Here is a 21863-nt window from a genome sequence, read left to right as displayed (position 1 = left end):
TGTGTCACGGTGGCTTGTTTTACGGTGTCTTTTGATGTTGTTATTAAAAGATTTGTTTATTACTATGTATACAGTGCTCTGTCTGCATGTACACCTGCAGGCCAGAAGAGGGCACCAGACCTCATTACAGATGGCTGTGAGCTACCGTGTGGTTGCAGGGAATTGAACTCAGGACCTCTGGAAGAGCAGTCAGTGCCCTTAACCTCTGAGCCATCTCTCCAGCCCTTGTTTGATCTCTCTAGCCCTTGTTTGATATCTTTTTGAGGACTTTGTGTTCTGTTATTCTTTTTGGTCATATTTATACTCCCAAGGGAAGGACATGGTGTCCTCTTAAAGGCTGATTTATTTTATTGATGGATGGATTTAGGCTCCAGGCAGCGTTCCTGGATGTTGTCCTCACTCTGTTCAGTAGATGGGTTTGTGTAGAATTCTTGTTAGTCTGTGTGAAAACTGGTTTATTGGGTTTTGTTTTAGCACTAAACGTGGAGAAAAATGTCTTTGTGGCTAGGACTGGAGAAATAGGGGCAGCCTGAAAGGTGCGTGGAGGGTTAAGAGGATTGGGAAGCTGCTGTAACAATTGGGATTTTGGGGGCTGGAGAGATGGCTCAATGGTTAAGAGTGCCGCCAAAGGTCCTGAGTTCAATTCCCAGCAACCACATGGTGGCTCACAGCCATCTGTAATGTGATCTGATGCCCTCTTCTGGCCTGCAGGTGTACATGCAGGCAGAGCACTGTATACATAATAAGCAAATCTTTTTTTTTTTTTTTAATTGGGATTTTGGAGAGTTGCATTCTGAGTCCATTGACTGCCCAAGTGCTTAGATAACAAGGGTGCACCATGAGCTCAGTCTAGCTGTGCTTTCTAAACCTTTTACACTGAGGGCGCTCAGTGGGAAGAGAATGGCAGGCCATAAAAGTAAAAGTGCAAATCATTTTTTAATTTTATTATCAAGTTTATTCAGTAACCAAGTAAGATGTGGTTATTTAAGACAGCTGGGTTTTTTTTTAGCATGCACTATATTACTTTATATAAAAATGAGCACATTTCAGCCTCTCTGAGTCCATTACCATGTCCTAATCTAATGCTCATTGCTCTACGTACTTGTCTTTCCCTGTACATATTTCTTGTGGTTAGTGCTAGAAAGCCCTTCTGGAGCAGGGCGTGGTGGCGCAGGCCTGTAAATTGCAGCACTCGGAGGCAGAGGCAGGCGGATCTCTGAGTTCGAGGCCAGCCTGGTCTACAAAGTGAGTTCCAAGACAGTCAAGGCTACACAAAGAAACTGGGGGAAGAGGAAGGGAAGCTCTCTGGGGAGGAAATACTCTTTAGTTGTTCCCACAATTATTTTGGGAAAATATAGAAGAATTATTTTAAACTACTTGAATGAAAGGAATTGACTGTTAAAATAGGGGTGTTGTTGGATTTTTGTTTGTTTGTTTGTCTTTGTTTTTGAGACAGGGTCTCTCTGTGTAGCCTTGGCTGTCCTGGTCTTTGTAGACCAGGCTGGCCTCGAACTCACAGCAATCCGCCTGCTTCTGCCTCCCAAGTGCTGGGATTAAAGGTGTGTGCCACCACGCCCGGCTTGGAATTTTTTTTTTTTTTTAATATTTTATTTAATTTTAATTTTTATGTGCCTTAGTATGAGAATGTTAGATCTTGGAGTTATAGACAGTTGTGAGCTGCCATGTGGGTGCTGGGAATTGAACCTGGGTCCTTTGGAAGAGCAGGCAGTGCTCTTAACCCCTGAGCCATCTCTCCAGCCCCCCAGCTTGGAATTTATTAGTTTCCTTTTTCTGAGTCTCCACAGATGCCAAGCTCCTGTTTTGACGCATGCCTAGTACACATGTAATAGATGCCTGTACTTAAGTCAGTTCTAGGCAACAGAGACTGGTTGTACTCTGGCCTTGCGACAAGTTTCTGAAGGCAGATTGTTGTACTGTGCACAGATTACTTTGGTTTATGTTCGCTGAAGCTCAAAATTGGTTTGAGCTATGTGGAAGTGATCCTCATGTTGAAATTTGAGAACTAGAAAAGACCTTTTGTCTGGTCCTTTGGTTAAGTGACTTTGGTAAGGTCACCTAGGAAGCGTTCTGGTTACACAGTGAAAATTGTCACATTGCTGCCCCCAAATGTGTGTGATGACTAGGAGGAAGATGGTATTGGGTGGAGTTCTTTGGCTTCTCTACTAGGTACCCCACTTTGGGGTCTCGGTATGGAGGACTGTGGCACTGCTTTAACAGAACAGAGTTCCTGTTTCCATTTCATAGAGCAGATGTTAACTGGGGAACTTCGTATCTGTTGTTGATAATGGGCTAATGAGAATAAGGAAAGAGGTGGCGGGATTTGTAGGTAATTATTGGGAGTACAGTTTACAGCCCCATCTGTGGGTATTTTGGAGGACCTTAGAATCAGCCATGCTCTGGGTACTGCATGAGCGTGTTCTTTAGTCAGGTGTCTTGGCATGGCCTGTACCTTTTAAATCAGCTAAACTCTAAATTGTGCTCTGTGGACACTGAATGTATTTCTGGTTATCTTTTGAGCAATCAGATTAATAATTAATAGGACTGTTGGAATGGTTTTAGAGTTGCTTTCTTGGATTTTTGACTTCATGCTGGAATGATTTGCCCCTTAAATTCTCCCCCCCCCCCCTCAAGACAGGGTTTCTCTGTTTAACAGAGCCCTGACTGTCCTGGAAATCACTCTGTAGAGCAGGCTGGCCTTGAGCTCTGAAATTGACCTGCATCTGCCTCCTGCCTCCCGAGTGCTGGGATTAAAGGTGTGCACCACCATACCCTGCTAATTCTTAAAACATCATTAACATAATACAGTAAGTAGAAGGGGGAAAATCTCATTTAGAAAAAATATAAAACCACAAGGACACCGTTAAGGGGGCCCTGTACAAACTGTTGCACCAACCAAGGACAATGGATGCAGTAAACCTAGACCCCCTACTGAGATCTAGCCAGTGGACAGCTCATTCTCCACAGCTGTGGGAGAGCAGGGACTGCCTCTGACATGAACTCTGGTGCCCCTGATTTGTTCACTTCCTCTTGGAGAGGAGGCCTGGCTGCACACAGAGGAAGGGGAAGCAGGCTATCTGAATGAGACCTGATAGGTCTCATGGTGGGGGCGGGGAGGTCCCCTCTGTCAAAGGCCTGTGGTGGGGAATAGGGCAGAAGAGGAGGGAGGGTGGGAACAGGAAGATAGAAGTGAAGGGATAACAATCTGGATATAATCTGAATAAATTAAACAAAAAAAATTAAGGAAAACTACAGAAACCAGAAACACACTTGTTATTTGTAATATGCTTTAGCTGGAGTAGGATAAAATGTATGCTGTAACAACCATAAAAGGGAGCCGGGCGTGGTGGCGCACGCCTTTAATCCCAGTACTCGGGAGGCAGAGGCAGGCGGATCGCTGTGAGTTCGAGGCCAGCCTGGTCTACAAAGTGAGTCCAGGACAGCCAAGGCTACACAGAGAAACCCTGTCTCGAAAAACCAAAAAAAAAAAAAAAAAAAAAAAAAAAACAACAACCATAAAAGGCTATTTTACTTAAGATATTAATGAGACATTAAGTCAGGATAAGCCCTCCCATGTGTTTATTCACACTGTTTAACAAAATATCTAATGTTGGCTAGAATGGTGCACCCCACCCACACCTCCCTGAGACAGGGTTTCTCTCTGTAGCCCCTTAGAGCTCATGCAGTAGACCAGGCTGGCCTTGAACTCAGAAATCAGAAATCTGCCTTTGCTTCCCAAGTGCCCTGGGATTAAAGGCTTGCTGCTGCTGCCGACACCAGTGATGGTGTACTGCTTTAATTCCTGTGTTACCAGTTTGCGGCCAGACAATACTGAGACCTTTTTTCCAGATGTAAAAGCAGTGTTACAGTTTAGTTATTTTATTTATTCAGTAGATACGCACCAACTATATTGTAGGAATAACCACATGGTTTTTTGTTTTGTTTTTTCCTGAGACAGGGTTTCTCTGTGTAACCACTCTGGCTGTCCTAGACTCTCTTTGTAGACCAGGCTGGCCTCGAACTCACAGAGATCCATCTGCCTCTGCCTCCCAAAGTGCACCACCACGCCGGGCAACCACATTGTTTTATGTTGCTTTTGTTTTGGTTTTTGTTTGTTTTTTGAGACAGAGTTTCTCTGTGTAGCCCTGGCTGTCCTGGAACTCACTCTGTAGACCAGGCTGGCCTTGAATTCAGAGATCTGCTTGCCTCTGCCTCCTGAGTTCTGGGATTAAAAGCGAGCACTACCTCTGCCTGACTGTTTGATGTTTCTTTTTTTTTTTTTTTTTAAAGCCTTCTTGCACCCAAACAAGTGCACCCTGCTAGGTAGTTTTAAGTTTTGGTCTTCTGAGATAGTAACTTTGATGTGGGGCCTGGAGGGTTGCCTTTTTTGTTTGGTTTGGTTTGGTTTTGATTTTGGTTTATAATAAAGTTTTGGGAATGAGATCTATTCATGTAATCTAGGCCGGCAGTCCTAACAGCCTCCTTCTTTATTGGGAATTTTTAATTATGTATGTTCTGTGGTAGGGTATATACACACTGTGCAGGTGTCTACAGGCTAGAGGAGGCATCAGCTCAGGAGCTGAAGTTACAGGTGGCTGTGAGCTGTTCATGTGGGTGCTGCAAACCAAACTGGATCCTCTGTAAGAGCAGCATTTGCTCTTGACCACTGAGCATCACTGGAGCCCTTGTTACTATATGAGGTATTATGACATCTACCCAAGCCAGCCAGTGGTGGCGCATGCCTTTAATTCCAGCACTCTGGAGGCAGAGGCAGGCAGATCTTTGTGAAGCTAGCCTTGTTGTCTACAAAGTGAGTCCAGGACAGCCAAGTCTATACAGAGAAGTCCTGTCTCAAAAACCAAAAAGAAAAGCATCTACTCAACTCAGTGGTTTAGCCAAACAATGTTGATAGAGTCATTCACTACAAGAACGTAGCTCGAGGATAGAGAGTTGTTTACTGTGTGTCATAATATACCAATCTCTCACTGATTACCTTAACAGATGAGGTTGAGGTGTTAGGCTTCTAGTTCTCATGGCTACTAGCCTATAGTCTGGCAGAACTCAGAATATTGAACAAGCTACAACTGTATTTTCATCAGATACCCTATCAAAATTCATTAGTCATCCCAGACATACTTGCACTTTGTGACTTTCCCTGCTGAGCTTTCTCTTCTGGTCTCTCCTGAACATCGACCCATGGCTCAATCCCCTGCTGAATCCCCTATGTCCTCTAACTCCTCCTCCCCTGATGGCAGGAAGTCCAGCCCTATTCTCTCCCCTGCTCAGCGGCTGGCTGTAAGCTACTTTATTGGCATATCAGTGGGCAATTAGGGAGTAGAGTTTATACAACACTGAGACAGGAGATTCTCAGAACAAGACTTGGAACCAGATTGAGGAGATACAGAATTTGGCATTTGAATTACACAATAATGTTATACCTATAAGCCTGGTCTACAGAGAGAGTTCTAGGACAGCCAAGGCTACACAGAGAAACCCTGTCTGGAGAGAAAAAAGGAATTTTTGTGAGTTGATTCTCCTCTTCTACCTTGATGAGACATGGTCTCTCTGTGGTACATACTCCAGACTAGCTGGCCCACAAACAGATTTCCAGGCCATTCTCTCATCTTCACCTCCCACCGTGCTGTAGGAGTGCTGGGGTTGAAGTACATACCCCTGCGTCCAGCTGTTTATTGTATGGGCGTTGAGGAATCAATGCAGGCTTCATACTCACCGTGTTGAACTACTATGAGAAGCTTTCCATGTTTAAGTTTTTCATGTGAATAGGTACACCCATTTTGTACTATTAATACATTGTTTTTTTTATTGTGTATGAGTTGGTTGGTTTTTTTTTTTTTTTTTTTCCTTCTTGTTTTTTAGTGACAAAACATAAAGGTACTGAGAAAAGAGAGTCACCTTCACCAGCCCCTAAGCCTCGAAAAGTGGAGTTGTCTGAGTCTGGTAAGTCGGGTAATAATTTTCTAGAGGTTGGTTGGTTTGTTGTTGTTGATTGTTTTTGTTTTACTTTTTTCATATTTGATTATTTGCTGGGGTTGGAGATTGGCTGTACAGGGCACTGCAATGGAGAAGAGCTGAAAGTGATGACATACCATTTGAGATTGCGAGGCCTAGCATTTAAGTCTGCTCAGTTTGGTTATTTATTCATCTGAACCTCGTTCTTTTTCTTCTATATTTGGATGTAATTCTGAGTTTTGACAGCCAGCTAAAATGTTTCAGAATTCCTGTCTTTCAGCCTGACCTCTAGTCACAAAGTTGATGCGTAGTAGTTGATAAAAGTTGAAGTGCCTGTGTTCATGCTCAGCTGAGCCACATTACCCATGTGTTACTGACAGCACTTTCTAAACACATCCATCTTTCAGAAGAAGACAAAGGCAGCAAAATGGCTGCAGCTGATTCTGTGCAGCAGAGGCGACAGTACAGGCGACAGAACCAGCAGTCTTCATCTGGTATGGACAATAAGAAAGTGCTTTGCACCTTCACACTTGAAACCCCAGCACTTGGGAGGGGGAGGCAGAAGATTTCCTGTGGAGTATGAGGCAGGAAGGCTATACAGTAAGAGTCTCAAACAGCAAACCCGGAGACGCCTGTGATGCCAGCACTGGGGAGGCAGAAGCAGGAGGCCCCAAAGTTCAGTCATTGGCTACGTGGTGAATTTGAGACCAGCTTCCCCCACCACCATCACCACCTTTTGTTTTGTTTTTAGTTTTTAGCATGTGAGTGTTTTACCTACCTACATGTAAGAAAGCCAGAAGAGGGTATCAGATCCTGTGGGATCTGGAGTTGGAGACATTATGATCCACCATGTAGGTGCTGGGAATTGAGCCGGAACCTAAAGAAGAGCAGCCATCTCTCTTAACCACTGAGCAACTCTGCTTCTGAGGGCAGGTCGTTTGCCTTCAGATGTGTTTGGCCCTTAATTCTTTGTCTCGGCCACTGTATATTTCTTTCTTTGTTATTTTAAGCCCTTAAATTTTTCTTTTAAGTTGTTATATTGTTATCAAAGTACAAATCTGGCTAGGAATATGGCTCTGTGGTAGTATACAGCTTACTGTATGTAAAGCCCTGGGCTTTATTCCCAATGTTATTAAAAATAAGATAATTGCCCAGGTAGTGATGACACACGCCTTTAATCCCAACACTCAGGAGGCAGAGGCAGATGAATCTCTTGAGTTTGAGGCCAGCCTCGTCTACAGAGTGAGTTCCAGGACTGCTAGGGCTACACAGAAAAACCCATCTTAAAACAAAACAAAGGCCAGGCGTGGTGTCACGGGCCTTTAATCCCAGCAGGCAAATCTCTGTGAGTTTAAGGTCAGCCTGGTCTACACAGCAAGTCCAAGGACAGCCAGGGCTACACAGAGAAGCCCTATCTTCAAAACAAGGTAATTGATGTACAGTATGATAGTCAATCAGAAAATGAAATAATTTGTTCTGTAACATAATATACCCCTCTAAAATTTTCTGGAAAAAAAGAAAATTTTTTGTTTGTTTGTTTTGAGACAAGGTCTCAAATTTCACTCTTATAGACAGGTTGACCTTGAACTCAGAGATCTGTCTGCCTCTTCCTGCTAAGTGCTAAGATTAAAGGTATATGCCACCTGCCTGGCTTGTTGTTTTTTTGTTTTGTTTTTTTTTTTAATTGTCATTGGTGGGTTCTGGTTTTTTGTTTGTTTGTTTGTTTGTTTGTTTGTTTGGGCAGTTGTCTTTTCATGGGCATTAAGGCTGCTTCTGGATTTTTGTTTACTAGTAGGCTGATGAAGTTTTCAGACAATTCTAATTGTTAGATTAAAAAGAAAAAGCACAGAAACCTAATACTTAAACCAGGTGTTCTGGGTTTTTGTTTTTTTAAGATAGGGTTTCTCTGTGTATCCCTGGCTGTCCTGGACTCATTTTGTAGACCAGGCTGGCCTCAAACACAGGAGGTCCTTCTGCCTCAGTCTCATGAGTGCTGGCATTCAAGGCGTGTGTCTCCACCACACAGATGTTCTGTTCTTACCTTGCTTACTTAGTTTTATGTAGGGTTGGGTTGGGTTGACAGGCTCTAATGTAGTACAGGCTCACCTTGAACTTCCTCTGTAGCCAAAAATGACCTTAAACTTCTGTTCTTCTTACCTCCAGCTCCTCAGTGCTGACATTGCAGCTTTGTGCCACTGCAGCCTGTTAGTGCAGTGCTGGGGCTGGATTCCCAGGGCCTCATACTAAGGCAGGCTCTCTACTAGTGCACGCACACACACCTGCACCCCATCCTTCAAGTGATTGTTGTAATTATTATAGTGGAAATCTTTATTTTCTACTTTGAATGGCTTATTGAAAATTTTTTTTTTCCTTTTGCTGCTGGCATGTAACGCAGGGCCTACTCGTGCTAGGCATGTGATCTGCCACTGAATTGCACCATCAGCCCTTACGTTCTTTTGAAGCTTTACTCTGTTAATTGGAAAAGACTCCGTAAACTTGTGTTTGCTTTGTTGTTTGTGAGGTGGTCTCGTGCACATAGTTTGACTTCATTGCTGTGTTGCTGAGGCTGGTGGTGAACTTTAAGTTCTCCCACCTCTACCTCCCTTCACACCAGATACGACATGCAGCAGCAAGCCTGATTCAGAAGCCCGAGATTCACCAAGAGGCCCACATAGACCTCTGTACTCCTGACATACACTAGTCTAGTGTTGGCCATTTTTCTGCTGGGTGTGGGCTGTTGATTGCCACTAAGATTGTCCTGGTGGTACTGAGACTTGAACTCATGACCTCATGCAATACTAGGTAAATGCTGTGACACTGAGTCTAACATTTCCCCCTGTGCTGGGGATAGAACCTAGAACCTTGAGCATGCAATAGAAGGGGCTAAGGGGGTAGGTGGGGTGGGTGTGTTTGCGTGCATGCTTGTGATGTTTTGTTCTTGTTCTTTGCTCTGTGATTACAGACTCTGGCTCTTCTTCCACCTCAGAAGATGAGCGGCCCAAGAGATCCCATGTGAAGAACGGTGAGGTAGGCAGGCGGCGGAGACATTCTCCTTCTCGGAGTGCCTCTCCATCACCTCGAAAGCGCCAGAAAGAGACTTCCCCTCGGTAACAGCCTTCATTAAGGGTTTTCACTGCTCTGTGGTTGGGTTGAAGCTGTAACTTGCAGGGTGAGCCTCAAGCTTACGTCAACTTGGAGGCAGAGGTTGGGCTTGGTGGGCTTTTTGGTTGACTTGTTTTTTCTTGCTTTGGTAGCTCTTAACATTAAAACTAGACCAGTTTCAAGGATTGCTTTATTTATACATGAATAGAAAGCAATTAAATCGAAGCACTAATTCCAGACATTTTGAAGCTTTTAACAAATGCTTCAACAAGAAGGATTTAACTTGCATAAATGGAATTCTTGACATATGTTTTTCTCCACTGCTCTCAGGATGCAGATGGGAAAACGATGGCAATCGCCAGTGACTAAAAGGTTGGTTAGACACTATTTTGGTAAATTAGGGTTACCTACCAAGTTTACTTAACTTTCTGTTTAGATGGCTGTCCCCATTTAAGGATGCATTTATGTCAGTGGAGAGAGGCTTACGTTGCTTTGTTGTGTTTTGTTGTTGGTGGTGGTGGTTAAAGATCTTTATTTATTATGTATACAGTGCTCTGCCTACATGTACACCTGCAGGCCAAAAGAAGGCATCAAATCACATTATAGATGGTTGTGAGCCACCATGTGGTTGCTGGGAATTGAACTCAGGACCTCTGGAAGAACACCCAGTGCCCTTAACCTCTGAGCCATCTCTCCAGCCCTTGTTGTTGTTTTTATCTTGTCAGGTGAATGATACAAAGAGCAATGTGTGGGGTGTTGATTTTAGATCCTTTTATCTTCATTGTGTTTTTATTTATTGTGTATATGTGTGGGTACACACGTGCCACAGTGCACCTGTTGGAGGTCAAAGGACATTTATAAGAATTGGTTCTTGCCCAGCTTTGTGGCGCACGCCTTTGATCCCAGTACTCAGGAGGCAGAGGCAGGTGGATCACTGAGTTTGAGGCCAGCCTGGTCTACAAAGTGGATCTAGGACAGCCAAGGCTACACAGAGAAACCCTATCTAGAAAAAAAAAAAAGAGTTGGTTCTTTCTGTTTACCATGTGGTTCTTGGGAATCGAGCTCACTCAGTTCTTCAGGCTTGGTGGCAAGTGCCTTTATCTTACCAGCCTTCTTTTTCTTCCCCTACCTCCATTGGCTGAATATTTTTGGCCATGTGTTAATGTGACATTGAAAACAAAATTTTAATAGGTCATTTATAAAAATCTTTTAGTGGGCTGGGTATGTTGGCGCATGCCTTTAATCCTAGCACTTGGCAAGCAGAGGCAGGCAGCCTGGTCCACAGAGCAAGTTCCAAGATAGCCAGGACTATACAGAGAAGCCCTCTCTAAAAAACCAACAAAACCAAACTTTTAGCCAGGCAGCTCACAAGTGAGAAAACACAGTGAGAAGTATCTTCCCCACATCTTTGACCTGTGCTACTGATGTCGTCACCACTTTCCTTTTCTTTTTCTTTCTTTTCTTTTCTTTTCTTTTTTTTTTTCTTAAGATTTATTTATTTTATTTATTGCATATGAGTGCTTTATCTGCAGAAGAGGGTATCAGATTACATTATAGACAGTTGTGAGCCACCATGTGGTTGCTGGGAATTGAACTCAGGACCCCTGGAAGAGCAGTCAGTGCTCTTAACTGCTGAGCCATCTCTCCAGGCCCCCACTTTCCTTTTCTAAGTACAGGTTGAGCATCCCCTGTCAAACTGCAGGAATTCTTCTTGCTTTCATCTTCTCCCGTTTTATAGTCTTTTCGGAAAGACATTTGGGAAGCAATAATGTAACAGAGTTGGGAATTTCTGCTGAAGAGGGGACTTTTTCATGGTAATGAAAAAATAGAAATAGAAAAGAAATATGGACTGGAGAGGTAGCTCAGAGGTTAAGAGCACCCACCAGCTGCTCTTCTAGAGGTCCTGAGTTCAATTCCCAGCACCCACATCGTGGCTTACACAACCATTTATAATGTGATCTAATGCCCTTTTCTGGTGTGCAGGCAAACATGCACTGTATATATAATAAATAAATACATATTTTTTAAAAGGAAAGAAATAAATTGGGTATAAAATATTTTTCACCAAACTGCAGTGACTTCTGGCTTCTGTGAAATCGCTAAACGAAAATCAAAAATTGCTTTCCACAGAATTATGTTAGTGTTGTGATTTTTCTCTTTCCCCCATTGTAGAAAGAATTCTTAAAGGAGTTCTTTAAGAAGGAGTTCTTAAAACAGTAAAATCAAAATTAATGTTCCTAGCTGGGTGTGGTGGTGCATGCCTTCAGTCACAACACTGGTCTACAAAGTAAGTTCTAGGACAGCCATGCTTATGTGAGGAGGCACTGTCTCAAAAACCAAGACGAAAACCCGATGGTTTCCCCAGCTCACTCCAGTGCTTTTAGGTTTATATTAGTAGCTTCAAGTTTAATGCTGTTAGAAATCACCATCCATTTGGGCATGGTGGCATACTCAGAAGGCAGAGGCCAGCTAGGCCTACACAGTGAGCTCCTGTAACAGAAAGCAAAACAAAAAAATCGTTTTGCTTTGTTTCAGGTAGGGTCTTTGTATGTAGCCCTAATTGGCCTGGAACTCAGAGAAATCTGCTTGCCTCTGTGCCCTGGTCTCGGGGATGAAAGGGTCCACCACCTTGCCTGACAGAAAAGGTGTTGAGTTAGGGTACACCATCCTATTTTTCTTTTAGTTGTTTTGTTTGAAGACAGGGTTTCTCTGTGTGACCTTGGCTATCCTGGAACTCACTTTGTGGACCAGGCTGGCCTTGAACTCAGATGCCCCTACCTCTGCTTCTTTGCTGGGATTAAAGGCGTGTGCCACCACTGCCTGGCTCATTCCCATATTTTGGGGATGAGGGATAAAATTAAGCATGATTTTAAGTGTTTGTGTAAAGTGTTAAGATCAGGGATCACCAGCAAACCTAAATCAAATCTGGTTGGCTGGTAGTGAATTTCTGGCTTTTCTCTGTCTGGTCTTAAATAGGAGCCGGGGCCTGGTAAACATTAGAGCCAGGGTTAGTGTCAGCTGTGGCTGAGGAAGAAGCTGAGAACTTTACAAAATGACCTCTTTCTCACGTGTGTCAGTTTGCCTCAGAGGCGGCAAACTGGCTTAGCCTACATTTAAGTAAATCTTGTGTGAAGTTACTTCTGGCTGGTTAATTCATTGTACTTCTTGGTATGTGGGTATGTTTACGTCTATTACAGAACTGAGAATTGGGGTAGATTTGGTTCAAGCATGTATTAGCCACATTAAACCTCCACCCCCTCCCAGCCCCACCTCCACACACACTCCAGGCAGCTCTAGTACTCAGCTTTGTGGTTTGTCTTTAGACTATTGGTAGGTGTGATGCCTTTTCAGTGTTAAGATCCTAAAGATTGGAGGTACAACTCAGCGGTAGAGTACATACCTAGTGTGTGCAGGCACTGTGTCTTACAGTGCTGCAGAGGAGGGGCAGCTCGGAGCAGTGCCCTCCAGCCATTGGTGTCTGTTAATATCTGGAATATCTCATAATCAAAGTGACCTGAAAAGCCTTCTCAAAGAACAATTTGGCTGAATTTAACCCTGACATGGTCCACATAAGTCTCAGATAAGTTTCCCAACTGATTGTTCTCTATTCCAACTAAAAATGAATGTTCTGGTGACAAAGTCTTTTGAATCTCTCTTGGGTGGTTTCTGTCATAACCATATATACACGCTTTTGTCTGAAGCTAACTTCACAAAGCTGTTTTACCCATATCAAAAGTGAAGCTGAAAGTAATGTCTCTGCCTGGGTTAACCACTGGAAATATGCTTGGGGGGCGGGCGGCTTGATGTTAAATGTCACTGACTGAGGATAACTCTGGTTCCTTGCTTTAGTGGTAGAAGGAGGAGAAGTCCCTCCCCACCACCTGCCAGAAGGCGACGATCTCCTTCTCCAGCTCCTCCGCCCCCTCCACCACCCCCTCCTCGGCGGCGCAGGTCTCCCACCCCACCACCACGACGAAGGTACTGTGTCCAATAGACTCTTGAACGTTGTTTTTGTATGGAGACCTTGCATCTCTAGTCCTAACGGCACATGTTAAATGTGAGCTCATTATGTGACACAGGACTCTAGAACTAGGAAATAGGGCCGGGCGGTGGTGACGCACACCTGTAATCCCAGCATTAGTGAGGCAGAGGCAGGTGGATCTCTGAGTTTAAGGCCAGCCTGGTCTACAGAGTGAGTTCCAGGACAGCCAAGGCTACAGAGAGAAACCATGTCTTTTTAAAAATGGGTTGGGTGGAGGGAAAAGAAAATAAAAACCAAGTGTGTTACTTAGGTTTAGAATCTCAGCTCTTGAAAGGCTGGGACAAGAGATTTTTGAGTTGGAGGTCAGCCTGCCATATAGAGCAACCAGGCCATGCTCAACAAACAAATGGAAAAGTAAACAACCATGGGAGTATTCTGAAACCATCAAATTGTACACATTAATAGTAGCGCTGATCTATTGGCATTGTGCCCATTTTGTAATTGTTGCTAATACTCCTATCAAGAATGCAGAACCCCCAGTCTGTATTAGCAGACCCAAATCTCTTTGGAAAATGTCAGTCACATGCTATGCGTGTGTGTGTCAACACGCACCCATAATCCCAGCCCTTAAGTGGTGGAGGCAGAAAGATCAACACTAGTTTGGAACCAGCCTGAATTATATCGGGAGTCCCAGGTCAGCTGACCCTATAAAAGAGAAGGAAGTGTGGGTGTCTGGTTTGTTGGAAGTGCGTGTGTTTATGGGGGTCAGTGAATCCAAGACAAGCACTAACTGTAGAGCGATTCAAAAGTTTTTTAGTGCATTTATTTAGTGCGTATGAAAGAAAGGGAAAATTAGTGTGCATGTTGTTTTTGGATAGGGCTATTCTTGTTTGGTAAGATCTTACTGTGTATATTAGACTGGCCTTGGATGTGGGGCTGTCCCACACACCTCCCAAGTTTGGAATTAAGATTGAAGCCACTGTGCCTAGCCAGTGTTATTAAATAGTTACCCAGTTCCACTCAACCACCCTGTCTGAGCAATTGGCTTGTTGTAAACCCACTTCTGAGCAGGAATGTATGTTGAAAGATCCAAGCACAAACTGTACAGTTTCCCTAAATGTTATATCAAGTCTTAATTCCTAATTAACATAACAGGACTTCCCCACCTTTAAGAGAAAAGCCAGGTAGAACTTTCAAAATTACCTTTGCCCAGCAGTAAACTTGCACTAAGAAGTGGTCCTTTGAGACAGAAGTGTTGGCTCTGTTCTTTTGGAAGACTTACCAGAATAGACAGGAGGAGGTTCTCAGAAATCAGCGGAACTCTTTGCAGAAGGCTCCTCAAGTTGCCAGCAGGTGCTAGGCTGCATGTTTTTAGAGAGCCCAGTCTGTAATGTGCACCAAGAAAGAGATGGGGAAACGGACTTCAGTATCCTCCAGGGAACAGGAATAAAGACTGAAACAGAATGATGTATCAGAAAGGTAGGCGTAAGATCAGCAGAACTTACACACCAAGAGTGGATGGAGGGCAGAGGAGTAAACATGTACAGCAGTTCTGAACTTAACCAAGGAAGAACACGTACCTAAGAGTGGGTGTGTGGGGATCGAGTCCGTGAAGACACAGAAATGACAGTGGGGTAACCAAGTGAGCACAGGAAGAGAACAGACTGGAAAGTCTAAGCTAAAATGAAATCACTGAATGGAAGTTACCCAAGAGTGAGGTCTGGTGACTAAGAGCAAAAAGGAAACATGAGGAATGGCATGAGGTTACATGAAGAGACCAGAAGATACCCAGGACACAGAGGAACAAGGACTTCAGGGAAAGGGTTGTCAACAGTGTCACGGGCAGGAGAAGTTTGGATAATTCTTTAAAAATTAAGGAATGCCTTGTGAACTGTAGACTTAGAATTAAGATTTTAGCCCACACTTGGGAGGGACAGAGGACACAGCCACTCAAGTGAGGACCAGCAAGTGAAATTGAGAGGTTCTCAAAAAGGCTGGGTGTTGTATGTGGTGATCACTTAGTACTTTAAGCCTCCAGGAACACTGACCTAATTATTGGGTTGATGTCTTTCACTAACTACCCTATTCAAAAGAAAAAGAAAAATAGGATACATTGTTAACATAATTATACTAAATATATACGTAGAGATTCTATCAACAAATATTAGACACCAACTATATGCTTGGCACTGGGCCAAGTCTTAGGGACAGAAAAAATACACAGCAGTGTAAAGTGACATTCCTAGCCTAATATATAAATCCTGCCTTTCTTATATGATGTCTCAACCTGTTCAGATATTATATATAATATGCACACGCATATATGTATATATATATATGATATAAAGGGGGCATAATTTTGAGGTATGCAACATTTAAAACTGCCCTGTGATATAAATTTTTAAACCACTTCAAATATTGTTTTCAGTGAAGAGCTTCCACTAATGAAAACCTACCCAAGTTATTGTTCCATTCTGTGGAACCCTGTGACTACACAGATCAAAAAAGCCAACAGTAACAACAACAACAAAAAACTTTAGGTGACTGGAACACAGGACATTTCCTCTTTTTTTTTTGGTTTTTCGAGACAGGGTTTCTCTGTGTAGCCTTGACTATCCTGGACTCACTTTGTAGACCAGGCTGGCCTCGAACTCACAGCAATCCGCCTGCCTCTGCCTCCCGAGTGCTGGGATTAAAGGCGTGCGCCACCACGCCCGGCTCGACATTTCCTCATTTTAAGGCTTAGTTTAGCTCGGATGTGTATGGTTTGGTTTTTCCCTAAAAAGATCAAGAATAAAAACTAACTGTTTGGAAATTGTTGAGTATCACACTGAAGTGTTCGAAGTTGAAGCGTGACGCTCATGACTAGTTTTCAGACTTAAATAAAAGCATCGTATCTATGTCTACACAGGAGACAAAGCAAGGCCTGAGGACACAGCTCAGGGATGTAGCGGTGGGGGATCTGGGGTAGGGCAAGTGCTCTAAACACAGGGGAACAATCCATGAATATTGAGCGAGACAGATTTTTTTTGGTACTGTTTTTGAAACTTTTCTGTAAATACGAAATTATATAAAAATAAAAATTTCCCCAAAATTTTACTATTAGAGGGAGTATTATGAGAATATATAATCTATTCATCTTTCTACAGTGTTTAGAAATCTCCTATGCTTCCGAGTTGTTCTGCTTCCTACACCAAATCAGCACCAGCTAAATAGCTACGTCACCCTAAAGGAATGTTTCACACCAGTGTTCTGTAAGGTTGCCAGGAAAACGCAAGCCTCTCAGTTAAACCTGAACTTCAAACAAATAACTTTTAGTATAAATACAGCCCTAATACTGTCCTCAGCATACTTACATTTAAAAGAAAACTAGTTGCTAATTTATTTATTTATTTATCTATTTATTTATTTATTTATTTGAGACAGGGTTCCTCTGTGTAGCCCTGGCTGTCCTGGATTCGCTTTGTAGACCAGGCTGGCCTTGAACTCACAGCGATCCACCTGACTCTGCCTCCCGAGTGCTGGGACTAAAGGCGTGTGCCACCACGTCCGGCCCTAGTTGCTAATTTAAACTTCAAATCTAACCTGGCACAGAAGACTGTCTTGAAAGCTTTTTCAGTAAACTAGGATGCTGGTTCAAAGGAGACAGCACATCATCACATACAAATAAATGTTTGTTTCAGTGTGTGTAGACTGTTCTCTCTGCATATGTATATGTGTACTGTGTGTATGTGGTGCCCATGAAAGCCAGAAAATGACCCTGGATCCCCATGAATTTTAATTATAAACATCTGTGAACTACAGGTGCTGGCCACCAAAGCCAGGTCCTCTGTAAGAGCAGTAAGTGTTCCTCAGAGTTGAGCCATCTTGCCAGGCAGTGGAGGCAGAGACAGTTGGAACTCTGGGAGTTGGAAGAAGCCAGCCTAGTCTACAGAGGGAGTTAGTTCCAGGACAGCCAGGGCTACACAGAGAAACCCCGTGTGGGGCGGTGGCATGGGAAGAGTTGAACCTGGGCCTGTGACATAGTACTCGGTAAAGCAGACTTTTTCTCGGTTGCCCATTGTTAACTGATTATTACCCGGCGTCAGCTGGTGCTCACAGGTAGAACCCAGTGTGAGGTTCTCGTGAAACAGTGGATGGTCCAGAATCCACATAAAGGCTGGTGGAGAGAATTGATTCCACAGACATGTCCCACCTCAGCAAGCAAGATGTGTGGGCATGCACACACCCTAATAATAGTAGCAGTAGTTTTTTATTTCCAGATTCTGTTGGTTTCAGCTTAATGTTGTGTTTTTTAGGACTCCTTCTCCCCCACGCCGCCGCTCGCCTTCTCCAAGAAGATACTCTCCTCCCATCCAGAGGAGATACTCCCCTTCCCCACCTCCAAAAAGGAGAACCACCTCACCCCCGCCCCCGCCCAAGCGAAGGGCATCACCATCTCCACCACCAAAGCGCCGGGTCTCCCACTCTCCACCACCCAAACAAAGAAGCCCCCCAGTCACCAAGAGACACTCGCCCTCCTTATCTTCAAAGCATAGGAAAGGATCTTCCCCAGGCCGCTCCACCCGGGAGGCCCGGTCACCACAACCAAACAAACGGCATTCGCCCTCACCGCGTCCACGGGCTCCTCAGACCTCAAGTCCTCCCCCTGTTCGAAGAGGAGCATCGGCATCACCCCAAGGAAGGCAGTCCCCATCTCCAAGTACTAGACCTATTAGGAGAGTCTCCAGGACTCCGGAGCCTAAAAAGATAAAAAAGTAAATACTTGGTGTTTTTTGTTAGGAATGAATGCATAGCTGTATAACAGAGAATCCTTTCTCTTACTGAACAGTTACAGAAAGCATGAGTAAGCTGGTGGTGGCACACGCCTTTAATCTGCACAAAGGAGGCAGAGGCAGGCAAATCTGAGGCCAGCCTTATCTACAGAGTTCCAGGGCTACACAGAGAAACCCTGTCTCAAAAACAAACAACAATAATAAGCAAGCTGTAGATACTGGTCACACATTTGGACCTACTTTCTTGTAGCATAAATGTCAGAGGGCTTTACTAGGTTCTTAGCATCATGTGTTTGAGAGATGTTTCCAAGTCTGAAGTGAAAGGGCCTTTTTTCCCCTCTTCTTTATTTTATGCAGATGGGTGTTTTGCTTATATGTGTATCTGTACAATTTTTAAAAGATGTATTTATTTATTATATATACAGTGCTCTGCCTGCTTGTACACCTGCACTCCAGAAGAGGGCACCAGATCATACTATAGATGGTTGTGAGCCACCATGTGGTTGCTGGGAATTGAACTCAGGACCTCTGGAAGAGCCGACAATGCTCTTAACCTCTGAGCCATCTTTCCAGCTCCTGAAAATTATTTAAGACTGACAAAAAAGCCAACCGTGGTGGCACACGCCTTTATTCCCAGCTCTTGGGAGGTAGAGGCAAGCAGATTGCTGTGAATTCGAGGCCAGCCTGGTCTTTGTCCAGGATAGACAAAGCTACACAGAGAAACCCTGTCTCGGGGGAAAAAAATTGAGACAAAGATTGAAACTAAGGAACTGATGTCACTAGTGCCCTACAGGATGCACCATCAGCCAAATGGCAGAGTTGTGGGCTACACATAATCCTGCAGAAGACTTGGACAATATAAAAGGTTGGAGTTTGTGGCCTCATTTGAGTGCCTTTCTAATCCTGTGCCTTTTTTGTTTCCCCTCTTTGTCTAGGGCTGCTTCACCAAGCCCTCAGTCTGTAAGAAGGGTTTCATCTTCCCGATCTGTCTCTGGATCTCCTGAGCCAGCAGCTAAAAAGCCTCCAGCACCTCCATCTCCTGTGCAGTCTCAGTCACCCTCCACAAACTGGTCACCCGCCATACCAGCCAAAAAGGCTAAAAGCCCGACACCAAGCCCATCCCCTGCCAGGGTACGTACCTACCTTGTTTTGGACATCTTTTATAATTAGTTGGCTGGGGACGGTGGTGCATGTTTACAGTCCTAGCCCTTGGTGGACAGCAGCGGGATTAGGAGTTCAAAATGAGCCTCGGCCTTTTTATGCCACATAAAAACTGGTTAGTGGATGAGATTTTTAAAAATAGATTTGAGAGCCCAGTGTTGTGTGTGGAACGTTTCTCTAGTGATAGCACTCTAGATGTGGAGGCAGGCTGGTGTCTTAGTTCCAGACCTGGCTCAGAGTTAGTAGGAAACTGTACAAATCAGTGTCGGGGCCCTTTCCTCCTGATTGGCGGGTAGACCTTGGCTCCAATGTGTCTCGCCTCTGAGAGTGTCTGTGTTGTGGCAGTTGTCTTTGCACTTGTGCGATACACATGTTTGTTTATGAGTCCCTCAGGGAAATAAAACAAGCAGAATTTTGTGGGGTTTTGTTTTTAAATATTTTTTTTTTTTATTATGTATTCAGTGCACTGCCTGCAGGCCAGAAGTGGGCACCAGATCTCATTATAGATGGGTGTGAGCCACCATGTGGTTGCTGGGAATTGAACTCAGGACCTCTGGAAGAACAGTCAGTGCTCTTAACCTCTGAGCCACCTCTCCAGCCCCAGAATTTTAATCAGATCAGTTACCTCACTATTTCTTTCTGGGATTTTAGAATTCTGATCAAGAAGGAGGTGGAAAGAAGAAGAAGAAGAAGAAGGACAAGAAACACAAAAAGGACAAGAAACACAAGAAGCACAAAAAACACAAGAAGGAGAAGGCTGTGGCTGTCGCCGCCACAACTGCTGCAGCCCCTGTGGCTGTTTCTGCTGTCGCAACCACATCAGCACAGGAAGAGCCTGTGGCCGCACCAGAGCCCAGGAAGGTATTCACACCACCTCTGCCTGCTGTCTGAGAAGTAGTTGTATTTTTCCTAGCAATTCTCTGTCACACTGTGAAAGATTGGTGTTTCTTGGTGACCTGCCAGGATCAAAGAAGAGTACAAATGGCTTCCCAAAAGCTTGATGCTGGGATGTTTCAAAGTTTTTAAATATACTTCCAAGGGGCAGGCCTGGGGACAGAGGGCAGGGTCTTTTGCTGTGTGTTGGCCATGATTGCTACCACTGAGCCACACACACTAAATGCATCAAAAAACACTTCACATAATGGATAAAAGTGGGGTGATTCCCAAGGAACCAGTCACAGCAGGGTTATGTGTGCATGTAGAGGCCTTGGGTGTTTTGTTTTCATTGTACTTTACAAAGTCAGGACAATTTGCAGAGTTATAATTCCTTAGAATCGAACACAAGTCATCAGAGTTGGGCAGGCTGTCTTGCCTGGACCTCACTGTTTCAGATAGGCTGGTTGACCACAGCTAGACCACTTCTTTGGAGTTGCAGGTGTGCCGCTAGCCTGGGGGTCCAGACTTGGATGCTCATGCTTGCATAGCTAGCTTAGGGATATAACTCAGTTGGTTGAGGGCTTGCTTCACATACTCAAGGCCCAGGATTTGATCCTCTACCTCCAGATAAAGTGGGTATGGTGGTATGCGTGCTTGTAAGCCTAGCACTTGGAAGCTTGAGGCAGAAAGATGAAGCGGCCCTGTCTGAAGTCATGGTTCAGGGCCCTTGCGTGGTTTCTGTGTGTGCAGAGCTGTGTAGCTGCTGCAGGTCAGTTCTGCTCTGTGCTCCAAATGTCCCACTGTGTCTCAAGACTTAATGTCTTCCTGGTTTGGGTTCGTTTTTCAGGAGACTGAAAGTGAAGCTGAAGATGACAACCTTGACGACTTAGAAAGGCACCTGCGGGAAAAGGCCCTGCGGTCCATGCGGAAGGCGCAAGTGTCCCCACAGTCCTAGGTGGACATGTTTGTTACGTTGTAAATTTTATTTGGTTTGTACTCGATTCAATTTCAAAATTGCTAAAATGTGTTTGAGCTTTAGACTATAACATTTGTTGTAATAATTGCTAGGTTGAAGTTCACCATGTTTTAAAAGGGGGGGGGCATGGATTTACATTACAAAGGTGTCGACGGTGTATTAGTGACATTCTTCCATTGACATTTAGAGTGAAATATTTTAAGCCAAAAATCTCTTTTTTAAAAAAGGGGGTTTAAATACTGTTGGCATTCTTGTGGTTTGTTTAAATGCCCTTACCTCTTCCCAAAGTTTTTTTGGTTTTCTTTATCCTTTCTCTTGAATCTTAGCACCCGTGTAAATTATGCTTCCAACCTTATATAGGTTTGTAAGCTTGCCCAGACGTGAGGCCACTGTTGAAGTACCACAAAGGTGTGAGTGTTTCACTGGCACAAACACTCTTGTTGCCTGTGGAGTCTGCTGACACTGCAGGATCCCAGCTCTAGAGAGAGTGGAGGCACCACTCATGGCTGCTGGAGATTCTGTCTCTATGTGACAAGTTCATAAGTTGATTTGGAACTCTGGAATTTTCTCCTCTTTAGGTTGTTTTGTGTCCATTCCCCTTCCCCCCCCCCCCCCCCCTTATTTTTTCTCTTTTTCTTTCTCTTTTGTAAAGGCAATTCACTAGACCCAGGAAGGACCCTTCAGTTATATAAAGTTGTTTAGGAAACTCCTATCTTTTCCTTCCTCTTCCATTCGGCACACACTGAGGAGCTCTTGCATTTGGTGGCCTGGACTTGGACATAGTGTCTGGTTTCACTTGTTTTGTTTTATTTTATTTTTTAACTAAAGCTATATAAAGCTTGTGGATTAAACAGAATAAATTTCTAAATTTAAGAACATTGCCACTCACTTTTCCTCACTTGCCTGGGTACTGCAGGACAACACAACTTTCTTGGTAGAGCTGGGTATATAAGGAAATTAAAAAGCAATGAACTGCAGAGAGTGCTAGGAAGGGAACGTATGC

General features: G+C 44.0%; 1 protein-coding gene across 7 annotated transcripts in view; it reads left to right on the top strand.

Moving 5' to 3' along the window:
- The window catches only part of Srrm1 (serine and arginine repetitive matrix 1), a 38008-nt gene extending 16547 nt beyond the window's left edge, over positions 1-21461 (top strand). For 5 of the 7 annotated variants that reach the window (XM_051172145.1, XM_051172142.1, XM_051172149.1 and 2 more), the window contains 9 exons: positions 5896-5976; positions 6396-6482; positions 8951-9095; positions 9421-9462; positions 12940-13068; positions 17371-17829; positions 18783-18978; positions 19660-19869; positions 20732-21461. In XM_051172145.1, the coding sequence (XP_051028102.1) occupies positions 5896-5976; positions 6396-6482; positions 8951-9095; positions 9421-9462; positions 12940-13068; positions 17371-17829; positions 18783-18978; positions 19660-19869; positions 20732-20839 (1457 nt within the window). In that variant the 3' untranslated portion in view covers positions 20840-21461. The remainder of the gene's footprint in view (positions 1-5895; positions 5977-6395; positions 6483-8950; positions 9096-9420; positions 9463-12939; positions 13069-17370; positions 17830-18782; positions 18979-19659; positions 19870-20731) is intronic. The other 2 variants (XM_051172146.1, XM_051172144.1) reach the window with 1 other exon arrangement.
- Positions 21462-21863: the final 402 nt, after the last annotated feature.

The sequence above is a fragment of the Acomys russatus genome, chromosome 29, assembly GCF_903995435.1.
Source record: "Acomys russatus chromosome 29, mAcoRus1.1, whole genome shotgun sequence".
Lineage (NCBI taxonomy): Eukaryota > Metazoa > Chordata > Mammalia > Rodentia > Muridae > Acomys > Acomys russatus.
The sequence above is the reverse complement of the archived record's forward strand: the minus strand, read 5'-3'. Positions and strand labels throughout refer to the sequence as shown.